The sequence below is a fragment of the Podarcis muralis genome, chromosome 17 (genome assembly GCF_964188315.1).
Source record: "Podarcis muralis chromosome 17, rPodMur119.hap1.1, whole genome shotgun sequence".
NCBI lineage: Eukaryota > Metazoa > Chordata > Lepidosauria > Squamata > Lacertidae > Podarcis > Podarcis muralis.
The window spans coordinates 4544136-4558932 of record NC_135671.1 but is presented as its reverse complement, the minus strand read 5'-3'; the positions used below and the strand labels follow the sequence as shown (position 1 = coordinate 4558932).

Genomic DNA, 14797 nt, shown 5'->3' with positions numbered 1-14797 from the left:
ACGAACTGCTTATTATTTTGAAAGAAAATATTTAATAACAAAGCTAAGATTAAATGATCAGCCTCATATATAAACACAGTTAACATTTTTTCAGTTTTTCTACTTGAGAATCCATACAATTTTAGAAAGCACGCAACGAGCACTCTTACCACAACTTCTTCATTTTTTGTAATCCTTGGGACCGTAATAAGCCGAAACTGATTGCGTTTTACTGCATCGTTCCCATCGTATATTTTCAAGATCTGTTTACCTAAAAGGAAAACGGTATTTTAGCATTTAATACAAAGTAGTGTACTGCATCCAGACCGCTGTGACAATTTGCAGGGAGTTTTAACTTTCAGCTGCATTGGAAATCTATTGTATTTACATTGCTTCCATCAGTGCAACAAAATTTCCCAGCTTCCACATGAACCTTGTTTTACTTCTCTGAAAGAGGAATGATGCCTTTAAGGTGAAGTTTGAACCTTTTTCTCCTTCACCCATCTGTCACACACAAACACCCCCTTACCATTAGCAGCTTACTCTTGGATCTAGGGCTGCCAACTTTTGATTTCAAAGGTAGTGGCCTCCTGGATGAGGCCATGGTAGAATTTGAAGTTGACTATATTACTATACACCAGCAATGGTTACATGACAGGCTATGGCTTTAGTGGTTTGAACATCACTGTACTGGCTTATTGGCAATTTTCATCAGAAATAACAGTTTACAACGTGGTTAGGCAAACTAAGGTCCAGGGGCCGGATCCGGCCCAATCGCCTTCTAAATCCAGCCTGCGGACGGTCCGGGAATCAGCGTGTTTTTACATGAGTAGAATGTGTCCTTTTATTTGAAATGCATCTCTGGGTTATTTGTGGAGCATAGGAATTCATTCACCCCCCCCAAAAAAAAAAATATAGTCCTGCCCCCCACAAGATCTGAGGGACAGTGGAGAGGCCCCCTGCTGAAAAAGTTTGCTGATTCTTGGTTTACAATCTTCAAAGTAAATACTAGAGGACTGAAAGTCCATAGCACTAACAAACAAAGAAAAACAATCCCCAGAAAGCTGGGTGTGTATAATTAATGTAGCCTTACCAAGAGAACAAGCCATGGCTGCACCCAAATTGTCTATATGGAGCTCCTGTTTTGCAAAATGTACCAAGTAGGGATATTCCGGTACTGGAGAAGTAAAAGCACTAACAGGAAGAAAACATTCTAGTTCCAGTGTTTTTTGGATTCTAGCCAGCATCTTTTATTTTTACGGAGGTTAAAATTAAGCACAGCTCTTCAAACATTTCAAAAAGATATTGAGCGTTTAAAGACCCTGAACATGAAGGTATTATGAAGTTAAGTCATTATATTCACCTACAAATCTGCATTCATTTTAGCAAACCAAACTTTTATATGTGGAGTTCTAAATTATTACTGTTTATTGTTAAGTTGCTTCAAGGTGTCTCATAAGATGCGGTTCACAAATGGGATGGAATAAAAATTAAATAAATAACGTGCCAGATAAGATGAAAAAAACAGGTGGCAGAATGCATCCCTAATTATATGACATATTTCTATTGATTTCTATTGCGAGCCACTTTGGGGAGACATCCTGGCCAAAAAATAGGATGTATTAAAGAAAACAAGCTAACAAAATAATAAGCTACTCTTTTGATCATTTCGAGGAGAAAGGGCAAAATGAATTCTATTACTGAATTATTATTTATTAAAAATAAAGTTTATCCTGTCTTTCTGTTAAAGGAAATGCACAAGAAGGCTTACAAACTAGCATTGTACATATGTGTCCCCAGTTATTATGACAGTAGGAGATGACTAAGTGGATTTGCAAGCAGCTGCCTATGCCTGGTTCCATTTTACTGTCAACTCCTTGAAAACTGGACTGTACCATGTTTTGCACACCAACAAAAGGCATCATATGCTCCCAGCACAAATCTTGCTACAAACACATACTCTCTGCTTAGTAACAAATGCTACTTACTTGAGTCTGTGGAAACCTGGGACTCTTTTAGTGATAATTGTGTTGAACTGTCAACATCGTCGTCGTCATCTGTGAAAAGAAAAGTCTCCCTTAAAGGTTTGCCTTTAAAAGCAAGGTGTTGATCCTTTAAAATAAAATGTTGCAATGAAAACAATACTATCAGATTTTCCTATTATAGTACTCACATTACTGAAACAGATAGACATGCAAGCATGCCCATGATAAATAAATAGACATTCTCTACAGCCGTATACTGGAAAGCCGCGTGGAATTCTTGTTTTTATGAAGTTGACATATATACTTTTATGAGCCCTGAAAAACCAGGGTTCAAATTCCCACTCAGTCATGAAGCTCACTTGGTGATCTAGGGCAAGCCACAGTCTTTAAGCCTGACCTACCTCACACGGTTGTTGTGAGGATAAAAGGAGCGTCTCCACCCCCACGGCTCAGCCCAGACACTGAGGTCCAGCTCCAAGGGCCTTCTGGCAGTTCCCTCCCTGCGAGAAGTGAGAGGGCGTTCTCGATAGTCACGCCCACCCTGTGGAATGTCCTCCCATCAGATGTCAAGGAAATAAGCAACTATCTGACTTTTAGAAGACATCTGAAGGGAGCCCTGTTTAGGGTAGTTTTAATGTTTGATGCTTTGTCGCATCATGATGATGATGATGTTGGGAGCCGCCCAGAGTGGCTGGGGTAACCCAACCAAATGGACGTGGTATCAATAATTTATTATTATTATTATTATTATTATTATTATTATTATTATTATTATTATGTGAGAGCCATGTTCACCACCTTTAGCTCCTTAGAGGAAAGGTGGGAAATGAAGTGTGTGTGTGCTTAGCTTGCCTCCATTTAAAGAATTTAAATCACCCTCACTTTTTTCTGTGAAAATGTAATGTTTGTAAGATAACTGCAGTTATCACTTTCTTTTTGCAGGTCAGAAAAAGATCTAACCTGCAAATGCTTTTTTTAACAGACAAAAGTAGAGGATAAACCATCCCATAATACCAATGGTAAAGGTAAAGGTACCCCTGACCGTTAGGTCCAGTTGCGGACAACTCTGGGGTTGCGGCGCTCATCTCGCTCTATAAGCCGAGGGAGCCGGCGTTTGTCTTCCAGCTTCCAGGTAATGTGGCCAGCATGACTAAGCTGCTTCTGGCAAACCAGAGCAGCGCACGGAAACGCTGTTTACCTTCCCTCTGGAGTGGTACCTATTTATCTACTTGCACTTGACGTGCTTTCAAACTGCTAGGTGGGCAGGAGCTGGGACCGAACAACGGGAGCTCACCCCGTCGTGTGGATTCGAACTGCCGACCTTCTGATTGGCAAGCCCTAGGCTCTGTGGTTTAGACCACTGTGCTACCCGTGTCCCAATACCAATGGTAATCCATATACCAATATACCCAAACCAATGGCAAATATATTTTACTACTTTCTTTGGCTTGGATTCTGGTTTTGCTATCATGGGTAGAAGCATCCTCTGTTTCATTCTCTGGACTGGCATCAGAATAAAACGACTCAATTTCCCTGTCCCCCTACCACAAAGTGCGGGTGGAAGGGAAAGGAGATTGTTAGCCGCTTTGAGACTCCTTAGGGTAGTGATAAAGCGGAATATCAAATCCAACCTCTTCTGCATTTTTATTATTGATACTTCCAGGTTTGTTGAACAGCTGCATTTGGAGTATTCAACAAGAAGAAAGTTAAATAAGTGCAAAATGTAATTCCCCATTCATAGCAAATAAACTGAAGGACAACTAGAGCATTACTTCAAAATGTAACTCTCCAAACTGAAGGTCAAAGAGAAAGAGTGACATAGAATGACAATGGAATAAAGTCATCTTTCATAGCTGAGGATAGTAACATTTGAAGCATTATCTAGCATGAAGTCTTAGAAGAGCCACAATTCTAGGTTTGTAAATTATTCCTTAAGGCAAAAAATAAAAGTAATAAAAATAACTGGCACCAAGACACAAGGAACAAGTGCTTTATCGATGAGAGAACTTCTTCGGAATTTCTTTCACAAATTCTAATAAGGAAGTTTTTAGCTAAGGGGGAAAGGTATTTGTGGGAGTCTAAAAACAAGTCAAATTGCCATCCTGAATGGATGGAGAAGACCTCTTGCCTAATTTCTGTAAATCAAGTGATGCAGGCCATACTTGGTCATAAGTCTTGACAGATCAGCCATGGCATAATTAATACATACAGATTCTGCTTGCAGCTTAGAGATATTTCTCTTGTTTAAAAAGGATGTTTATCACTTAACTAAGAAATGCAAACTAGTTTCCTGGCCTGTCCATCAAAAGATTTTCCATTACTGCACTTTCCCAGAGGTGCCAACTTGAATAAAATACTGGGGGTGGGCAAGTAAGCCCCACCCCCACATAACTGATCACATGATACTGCACACACACACACCATTTGAATGGCAATGTCCATTAAATTTGGGCGCCCTGGCCCCCTCAAATATTTTATCGGGGGGGGGGGGGTGTCGAAGGGACCTCAGCCCCTAGGAGTTGACTCCTATGCTCTTTCCTAAGGGCCTCTTCACACATTAGTTTAAGGCCTATTCCTAAAAGAGGATCTGAAAACAGGTCTTTGAAGACATGTGCATTGTACTGGCACACTTATCAGAGTCAGGGAGGGTTCTGGCTCCCTGATAAATATAAACTTGACAGCCAACCTGATCTTGCTGCTGTGCAATGTGTGCAACAGCTCTTATGTACACCAAAAGCAAAAGTAGTGACTGTAAGCTATGCAGCATGCTAGGTTGATCTGAAAAGAATGGCAGATTACTCCTTTCCCAACATAATCTCTTTACAACACAGCTATCTTACTTCAACATCTACTAATTTCCTAAGAGACACACTGCCATAGCAATCCCAATACAATTTATGGCCACACACAACTGCCCTATATCTCCTGAGAGGTGTGTCTCAAAATCTATGGCAGCCCAGGCTTGCACCCTTGGTATTATACACAGTTTTCCAGCCACAAGATGTTTCATTAGTGCCTCTCAAAAAACTATTGCAGTCCAAAGCAGTTGCTTATGTTGCTTGTTCTGTCAAGCCATGCCTGAGCACGGAAAATCTGAGGGCATGATAAAACATGACAAAAGAGAACAGACACGCAAACAAGTTTAAAAGAATATGCCGAAAGAAAGCAAAGGATAATCTGTAGCATCACAGCTACACCAGCCTACGTGCTTATGGAAACATGATGCAATGTCCACTAACAGAGGGAGATTTTACATGCACTGACTTGATCCAGAAGCCACTTTTCAAAAATTTCCAGAAAATACCATTAGCATTTCTGGTGGAGAACGATCGCTACAGGCAACAACCGATTTACGCGCGTCCAACTGATGGGCAATCGTGCACATATGGATGACGCCAACTCCAGTAATGACCCAAAAATGTCACCCAAAAGGCACAACTGGGTGGAGCATGACAGAACATAACCCTCAAGCAAAACGAGGATTGCCTGTACATAACAGCTTTAGGTGTATTCCTGTAACCACCAGCAAAGCAGAACTCAACCATTCCAGCAAATTCAATACGCTACTTCAAGCAATTTCTACTCCTCATATTTTTGAAGGACAGACAATTGGGTCTTTTTGATTTTTATAGAGGGAGTCATTTTCTAGATGAGTGTACAGTGTTAAATATGCATAAAGTGTATTTATTCATACTTAATATGTGCAAAGGTCCTATAACTTCCCCACCTTGTTTACATACCTAACTGAAAGGGGTTTATTCACTTTTCAAGCTACATAATGCAACCTAATGAATCAGCACAAACAATAAGCTATTTTTGTTTGATGGGAAAGGTCTGACCAAGTTGCTTTTGTTAGCTTTAAAATTATCCAGAAAACAATAAATATTTGAAAGGTAGCTTCATACATAAGCAAACAGGTTTCAAAAGAAACACCGTGCATTTGTAAACTAAAAATTCCAAGCTAACATTTTTAGCAAAGGGGACACATAGTCGGCTTTGACACAAGCCACCCAATTGATTGTTTGGTCAATTTGTGCCTTAGAGAATTTTTTTGTAAAATACAAACATACAAGAGATTAGCACTTGAAAGCCAGTGACGAGAATGCAAGCTCCTTCCTCCCATCACTGTTCTCAAGGGACATGTCAGCACTGACCTTAAGCGCAGCTAATGTGAACCAGGGATCTTAAAAACCAAACAGTAACATTAACAGTGTAATCCTAAAAAGGTTTCCTCAGAAGTCTCACCAAAGTCAATGGGACTTACTGCCTAGTAGCTGTATTCAGAATTGTAGCCTAAATCATATTTAGGAGGAAGGCAGCACTTCACAGACCCTAAGCTAGAACTCGGGGTTGAAACCATTAGTTACGCTAAAATACATTTGCCCATCTTTCATGTGTGCTTAAAATAAATATTTGCAACCATATGAGCAAGTTTATTCATGACCACTGACATTCACGTTTAATGACAACCTGACGAATTACCTTCTCCAAAGGCTCTGAAAAATACCTATCTCCAGGACACGTGAAGTGTTGCAAGATTTAAAATGTGCTTTACTAAAGCAGCACATTTATAATAGATTGTTAAAATAACTAGCATGCAGGATATGCAAGGCAACAGAAGAATTTAAGAACATGAGAATCAACTTGTTGGACTGTCCAAGGTTCATCCAGTAGTTTCAAATAGCAGCCAAGCATATTGCTCTGGAAGTTTATACAGAATATGAAGACGAAGGCCAAATCCTGCTCAACACTGAAGATGGAGGTTCCATTTAGCTATTATGGCTTATTAAGCCACAGATAGACCTATCTGCACTGCCAATTATAGTTACAGTCCTAGCCTTGTGGGGAAATAGGGAAATATGAATATATTCTTGAGAACCTGAGGGGAAAAATATATGTAGGATGTACTCTAGGTGGCAGTAAAATATTATGGTAGAAACGGAACAAAGTATTTTCAGTACAGCCAATGCAAAGGAAACACATTTATACATGCTATTTACTGCCTCAGCTCTACATAAAATTAGTTTGCTGTTTTACATGAAGGTTTGCCATCATTCTTAAGGTGTTTTTTCTAGTACAGTATCAGAACATTTACCTGTACCTGGGTAAGCACAAAGACAAAAAGATGAAGAAAATGCAAGCACTAAAATATATCCCTTCCTTGTGTTCCATTGTTATAGATTTGTTGTACATGAAAGCAAGCAAACCTTCCCAACACACTGCAAAAGGAACCAATCCCCACAAGTTCAGCAATGAATCAAAAGTCATTTACTTTGTACAAGAAAACTGAGGAATCTTTTTGACTCCACGGGCCATTAAGGCTTCATCAAGAATGGCCTTGTGGGCCAAATTTGACAGATGGGTGCAGCCAAGGTGCTTTGAAGTCCCAAAATCAAGACTTTAAAACACTATGTACAGCATGGGTATGCAAACTAAGGCCCGTAGGCCGGATCTGGACCAATCGCCTTCTAAATCTGGCCCGCGGATGGTCCGGGAATCAGCATAGTTTTACATGAGTAGAATGTGTGCTTTTATTTAAAATGCATCTCTGGGTTATTTGTGGGGCATAGGAATTCGTTCACCACCACCACCCCCCAAATATACAGTGGTGCCCCGCAAGACGAATGCCTCGCAAGACGAAAAACTCGCTAGACGAAAGGGTTTTCCGTTTTTTGAGTCGTTCCGCAAGACGAACTTCCCTATGGGCTTGCTTCGCAAGACGAAACGTCTTGCGAGTTCTTGCGAGTTTGTTTCCTTTTTCTTAAAGCCGCTAAGCCGTTTATAGCCGCTAAGCCGTGCTTCGCAAGACGAAAAAACCGCAAGACGAAGAGACTCGCGGAATGGATTAATTTCGTCTTGCGAGGCACCACTGTATATATAGTCCGGCCCACCACATGGTCTGAGGGGCGGTAAACTGGCCCACGGCTGGAAAAGTTGTACAGAAATTTGCTTCTAAAATGGAGGTTCAGCTGATGAGTGCGGGGGGGGGGGGTTTAAACTTTGCTGCTTTGGCTGTGCACCTTTGTTCCCTGCAGGGAACAGGAGAGCACAGGTACAGCAGGATTTGGCCTAGTCGTCGTACTCATCAGACGACATTATGAGTGATGCCAGCTGATGGGTAGGTAGGGCATGACTTGTGGCAAATGATGTCATGAGCCAACTTGGACTCCCTGGCAGGTCAATACGGGCCCACAGGCTGACAGTTCCCAAACAGGTTGTAAGATACGCACCTTGCTTAAAGCTATTCATCCCCTACTTATTTTCTACAGCAAATACATTTTCAAAATGTGAAAAGGTGTCGATATTTTAAACCAGGCACGCTCCTACTTTAAGCTAAGAAAAATCTTGAATAAAGGTAATTTGATTGGGGGATGGGGATGTAAAGAAACTAACAAGCATGCTTTTTAAAAAATAAGAAGCAAGAGATTTCTAGTTTAGCAAATAGCAGCCTAAAATGGTAAATTCTTAACAAGTATGTTGTAATGGTTCTAGGGGTTGCTCGTGTGTAAGCCTGTGCCAACACCTGGCTGGGTTGCCTGAGTGAACCTTTCCTGTCCGGACAGCCACTCACCCGTGGCTGTCTCAATCGCTGGCAGAATCCATCAGTGGGCATTTCTTAAACTTCTTCCAGCAAAGAAGTTCTTTGACGCCCAGTCTCCTCCTACTCTCCCTGCGCAGAAGCCTTCTGCGCAAGGAGGGCGTAGGCAGCGGAGGACCCTTCCTCTCTCCGCTGGTCCCCGGCAAGGAGTCATGTGACCGCCTCTCTGATTCCCCCATCTGCCCCCCTTCTCCACTGGAGCTAAGCCGATTCCCTTCCCCAGAAGATGGTCTGCCTCTCCCAATCCCGGGACGCTCTCTGGGATCCCTCTGGAGCTTGCTCTCTCCCTCCGGCACTGATGGCAGTTCCCTGACATATGTCTAACACTTCTTAAAGCACAATGAATGCCTGCTCAGGAGAAAGCCCTGTTGTGTTCAATTAAACGTATTCCCAGGTAAGTGTTCATAGGGTGGCAGCCTACGTAAGCAACTGGACAGCACATGGTATTCAACCCAAATCTGACTCACAAAGACTTTAGCTCTCAGAAACGTTTTCCGGCCCAGAACCACCACCTGCAGGCAGATTGCCAGAACTACACAGGATAGGAAAGCACATGGGTGGACTGAATGAGGCTTAGGGGCTTGTTTCCTACCCCTGTTCTCGGAAGTTCCTCCTTTTAACAAGGATACCATTTTGACAATTGTGCATTTTGGCTTTTAATAAAAACAAAAAGTAATCACTAAATTGTTAAATAAACCAATGGATTAATATTACGCAGTCAGAACTTTACCTGCTTCTGTCTGTAAGCTTTCCGATATCCGAAAACAGTGCATTTTACTGAAGTTGCGAGAACATAAGTGCACACAGTTTGGAGGAAGAATCATGTTTCTTAGTCTTCCAAATGTACATTCTGGAGGTACAATCACAGAGCAAGCAGCATGAGCCTATGGAAAACACAGCATCAGGTTCTTGTAAAGTCATGTCTAATTTCTATTTCAGAGCTGTAAATTCTGAGCCTAGACAGCTGTCTCCCACCCCATTTAAATTAATCTATACCCATAGTTTGTGGCTGGCAGTGTGTGTGTGTGTGTGTGTGTGTGTGTGTGTGTGGCAGAGATAAAGGGCACCCCCAAAAAAGTTGCAACCTTTGACAAAGTTAGTACTTCCTTCAGATCCCCTATCATATGGTAAATAATTATGAACACTTTAAAATTCTGTGTTATTTTATATCCCCTTAGTCACAGAAGACAGATCTTAAATATCAGTAAGCAAAGTTAATCCCATGTGAGCTCAAATATTCATATTCTATGTGCTCAGAAGTTCAATGAATGGAAGAGGCTTGGTCACACAGAAAATGTGAGCGTGGATCAGGAATTTCCTGTAAAATTAATCAGGGAGCCATTTCATATTGGGGAACAGTCCATTTTACAGATAAGTAAAAGCTTATTGCCTCAGTTCTTCTAGTTTTTTGTTGTTGTTTTTTTAAAAAAACTATATTCATTTAGTTTTCCCTCCTGGCTAGTTTCCAAATGAAATGAAATACAAAGTACAACTGAACACAAAGTACAATGATCACAGCCTCTCTCCTCCCTATAGAGATTCATTAACCATGTTCTTTATATATATATAAAAACCTGGTTAAACAGATAGTTCTGTAACCTGTGGAGTTTAATGAGTAGCAAATATAACACACTGGCACACTGGCAGCACTATTACTGATTGCCAAAGCACAATAAAATACAAGTTTAGATGTATTCAGATTCAGTGCCTAATACCTTTTCACCTTGGTGATTTCTGGCTTTGCAAGAATAAGCAAAACAAATACTCACAAACCTAATGCAAGTTTGGGATCACCATGGTCAAATTTTTAGAGCAGGATGGGGGGATGCTGAAGCCTCACCGCACTCCCTGCCCTCAAGTTGTCTCCCAGTGCCCCATCACTGGAAGTGATCCCAGCTGAGAGAAAATGCTGGGATGTGGGTCCCAGTCTGCTGCAGAGGAAAACTGCAGATTTGGAGAACACACACAGTAAGACCCACTCCCTGTGTTATGTAAGATTCAGGCAGACCCAGACTTTAAGAAGAGACAGGTCTGCCACTGTCACATACTGCCTGGCCTTAAGCCTAGCTCAATACAAGTATTTTAGATGGAAACATGTGGTTTCAATAGGGAAGAGACACAAATGAGCCAGTGTGGTGTAGTGGTTAAGAGCGGTGGACTTGTAATCTGGTGAACCGGGTTCAATTCCCTGCTCCTCTACATGCAGCTGCTGGGTGACCTTGGGCTAGTCACACTTCTCTGAAGTCTCACAGCCTCACTCACCTCACAGAGTGTTTGTTGTGGAAGAGGAAGGGAAAGGAGATTGTTAGCTGCTTTGAGACTCCTTAAAGGTAAAGGGACCCCTGACCGTTAGGTCCAGTCATGGCCTACTCTGGGGTTGCGGCACTCATCTCGCTTTATTGGCCGAGGGAGCCGGTGTACAGCTTCCGGGTCATGTGGCCAGCATGACTAAGCCGCTTCTGGCGAACCAGAGCAGCACATGGAAACGCCGTTTACCTTCCCGCTGGAGCGGTACCTATTTATCTACTTGCACTTTGATGTGCTTTCGAACTGCTAGGTTGGCAGGAGCAGGGACCGAGCAACGGGAGCTCACCCCGTCACGGGGATTCGAACCGCCGACCTTCTGATCAGCAAGTCCTAGGCTCTGTGGTTTAACCCACAGCGCCACCCGCATCCCTTGAGACTCCTTAGGGTAGTGATAAAGCGGGATATCAAATCCAAACCCTTCTTCTTCAACTGAGTAGCAGTACACATCCTATGCACACAGAAGGTCCAGAGTGCACTCCCTGGCATTTCCAATTTAAAAGATGTCAGGCAACAAGACTGAGTAAGACCTTTTGTCTGAAGCACTGGGGCATGTACAGCCAAGTCAGAGGACGTGCTGGGCTAGAGAGGCATGATATGCTTCAGTAGAAAACAACTATGTTCATATGATGTTTAAAATATAAACCAAATCACAAACACAAAGGAAGGGTAGTCTAAAGCCGAGGATGTTGCTACAGAAATAATTCCACATACTGTTACACCTAAAAGGGAATTTCCACAGTAGTGTACATTCTTAGTTTAATGCTGCTATTCAGAAACAAACAAACAAACAAAATGTATTTGAAGAGTAAAGAAAGGCAGTTTACATTTTACTTGCAATGTCCGGAGTACACTTACTGTCCTGTTAGATAGTTCTTAAGACAGTAGAAACCCAGCCAGATGGGTTTTCTAAAAAATGTTTATATAATGACCACTTATGGATTGTAATGACAGTTATGATATTTTTCCAGACTACATGCACTGTATTATGGACATTTCAGTTATTTTGTTATTCTGTTTATTTACTTATCTGATGTTTTTATACCACACCCTTCGTCCATTCTGGAGAACAGGGAAACTTCACATATGAAATTGTTTAAAAACAACAATCTTTAATTAAAACAGAGAATACATTAACATTCTGTTTTATCATATATAATATACTGTGATGGGCTTCCAGCTAAACTACCTTTCACTGCTTCTTTCTTTAAAGTTGCCTTGAGGATTCTGGCATGTTCACATACCAGGGTATCAAATTTGGAAAAAACCAAATAAATCTTGTTTACGTACCAGAATGCCGCACCATTCACATCTCATACCCGAGAGCACCTCGGAAGAGCCACACGTTTTCCTGCAGACCTTACAACGTGCACCTGAAGAAAGATTTCCCTCCCTCCAGTGATGATGGTATGTATCCTACAGAAATTAAATAAATCAATTATTTTAAAAATGTACTGCAACCTTTAAAATTGCTTTAAAATCTTGGTAAAGCAGTTGAATTAGCTGCACTCGAAATCTGAATATCTAACCTTTCAGTAAGTCCAGAAAAATCAACCAAAACAAACATTTAACAACAGAGTCTTCGAAGCAAGTAACAAAAAGTTCAACTTTGCGTTAGGCCCTTGAAAGCAAAGCTTTCCTAAGAGATTTCTTTCCTCTGTTGTTTAAACAAAAACGTTTGTACTTACGTGATCCTGACTGCCATCTTGATGGCACTGGCGACAGTCACTACAAGCAAACGGGGCACAATCTGTATGTACGTGCAGCTCACAAACTAGGAGTAAACAGAGGGAAAGGGGAGGAAATTGCCTCTTGTTTGCTTTACTCTTGCTTTTATCTCTATTTTTAATTCTCCTACTTTACTTTTAAAATATATTTCATCGTTATTATAGCAAAGATGCAACATCATGTACACGATTAGCAGAACCATAAGAACCTAAGAAGAGCCTACTGGATCAGGCCAATGCCACAGCTAGTCAAACATCCTGTTCTCACAAGGACCAACCAGATGCAATCACAAGCAGGACCTGAGCAAAAAAAGTAGTCACCCCTCCTGCAGGCACCAGCAATTGGTATTCAGAAGCACACTGCCTGTGACTATGGAGGCGAAGCACAGCAACTGTGGCTAGCAGACCTTGATAGCCTTATCCTCCATGAATTTGCCTAATTTTATTTAAATCCATCCAAGTGGGTGGCTTTAATGTAACAGGTAAAGATAAAGGGACCCCTGACCATTAGGTCCAGTCATGGCCGACTCTGGGGTTGCGGCGCTCATCTCACTTTATTGGCCGAGGGAGCCGGCGTACAGCTTCTGGGTCATGTGGCCAGCATGACTAAGCCGCTTCTGGCGAACCAGAGCAGCACACGGAAATGCCGTTTACCTTCCCGCCTATTTATCTATTTGCACTCTGACATGCTTTCGAACTGCTAGGTTGGCAGAAGCAGGGACCGAGCAACGGGCGCTCACCCCGTCGCAGGGATTCGAACTGCCGACCTTCTGATCAGCAAGTCCTAGATTCTGTGGTTTAACCCACAGCGCCACCTGTGTCCCTAAAGTAACAAGTACAGAGGCCCAATGTGGGCCAGAACCACAACGGGGCCAAAGCATTAAGACACTACTTTGAAGACCACTGGGGACTTGACTTGGAGCAGAGGTAAGCATGCTTGCTATTTACATGTTACAAACAACCAACAGCCACACAATTTCTAATTTCATGAATAATGTCATGTCTACATTGGCCCTCAGTGCTTTGCATGCAAAAGATCCCAGCTCCAGTCCCTAGAATTACCTGTTAAAGGATCTTAAAAATCTTATTAAATAAGAACCCCAAAATTTGGGATCCGCTCCAAACCGGTGCCAAACTTTTGCAATAGTTTGAACCCCTTTGGCACCACAAATCCCACTCTCAAAATGAGGAACTGATACTAAAACCTGGGTTCCTAATTAATGTCCCTAGTTAACAGAACTCAAAATCCCATATTGTCCAATGGATTCCAAGCAATGTCATATTTCTGCAATTGTTTTGAATCATTTTGGAGGACAAACCCCTTGTTTAGCACTACCCCCTAAAAAGCACAGTAAATAATGAATCAAACCTGGGAAATATCTCTGTCACTTTGGGAAGGAGAACATGCTATAGTTTCAAATACAGAGTAGTTTTTTCTTTAAAGTACTTTTCATTGAGATTTTTGTAACAGATTAAAGACATCTGGGAGGGACTTCGCACATTTGCCTGAATGGCAAGTCTCTGCCTTGCTGATGGCTCATCTATCTAGTTTGTTTTATGTGTCAATGGCCTTTCCCTCATGTGATCTCCTGGACATGGGGAGCTGACCTGTCTCTAATTTTTGCACTTGCTAGAACTCTGCCCAAGACCTTGGAGGCCCACCATCAATTGAAACAGACAGATATTGGGTTAGATGGAACAACTCTCTCAATATAAGGCTGTTTTGTATGAAATCACATTAGATTTGTACATTGAGATTAACCTACGAAATCGCCATTTCTCATACAACATCAACAACTGGTAAATGCTATGAGAGCACAGCCTCGACATTTTCTCTGCTGGGAAAAGGGGGGGGGGAAGAGAGAAACTTATCAACAGGCTTCCTCCCCGCACTCTCTACAATCCCTCACACTTCCTAGTAAGTCCTCATTTATCATTCTAGGAAGTGCCTTAAAAATATTGTGCTTGTGCCAGGGTGGCAGACAGTTAAGATACCAATTAGAATAAGCTGACAACACCATGATCCATTACAGTTCAGCCTTACCTTCACAGCGAAATGCTGGAGACTCCAAAAGCTTTCTGCACACGGCACAGAACTTTCTCTTGTAATGTCCTGGAGGTCCTAAACAATGTGCAACTGGAACCTGCACAGAAAACAAAGTGTGCTTTAACTGTATACTGTGCCCTTAAGATCTACAGATGCA

The 14797-nt window shown here is 41.8% G+C and overlaps 1 protein-coding gene across 1 annotated transcript in view; it reads right to left on the bottom strand.

Moving 5' to 3' along the window:
• Window positions 1–14797, bottom strand: part of DGKQ (diacylglycerol kinase theta) — a 73287-nt gene that overhangs the window by 38401 nt on the left and 20089 nt on the right. The window contains exons 3-8 of the mRNA XM_077921321.1: window positions 14638–14737; window positions 12555–12640; window positions 12157–12282; window positions 9293–9446; window positions 1968–2036; window positions 150–250 (exon numbers count right to left, since the gene is read on the bottom strand). Coding sequence (XP_077777447.1) covers window positions 150–250; window positions 1968–2036; window positions 9293–9446; window positions 12157–12282; window positions 12555–12640; window positions 14638–14737 — 636 coding nt within the window. The remainder of the gene's footprint in view (window positions 1–149; window positions 251–1967; window positions 2037–9292; window positions 9447–12156; window positions 12283–12554; window positions 12641–14637; window positions 14738–14797) is intronic.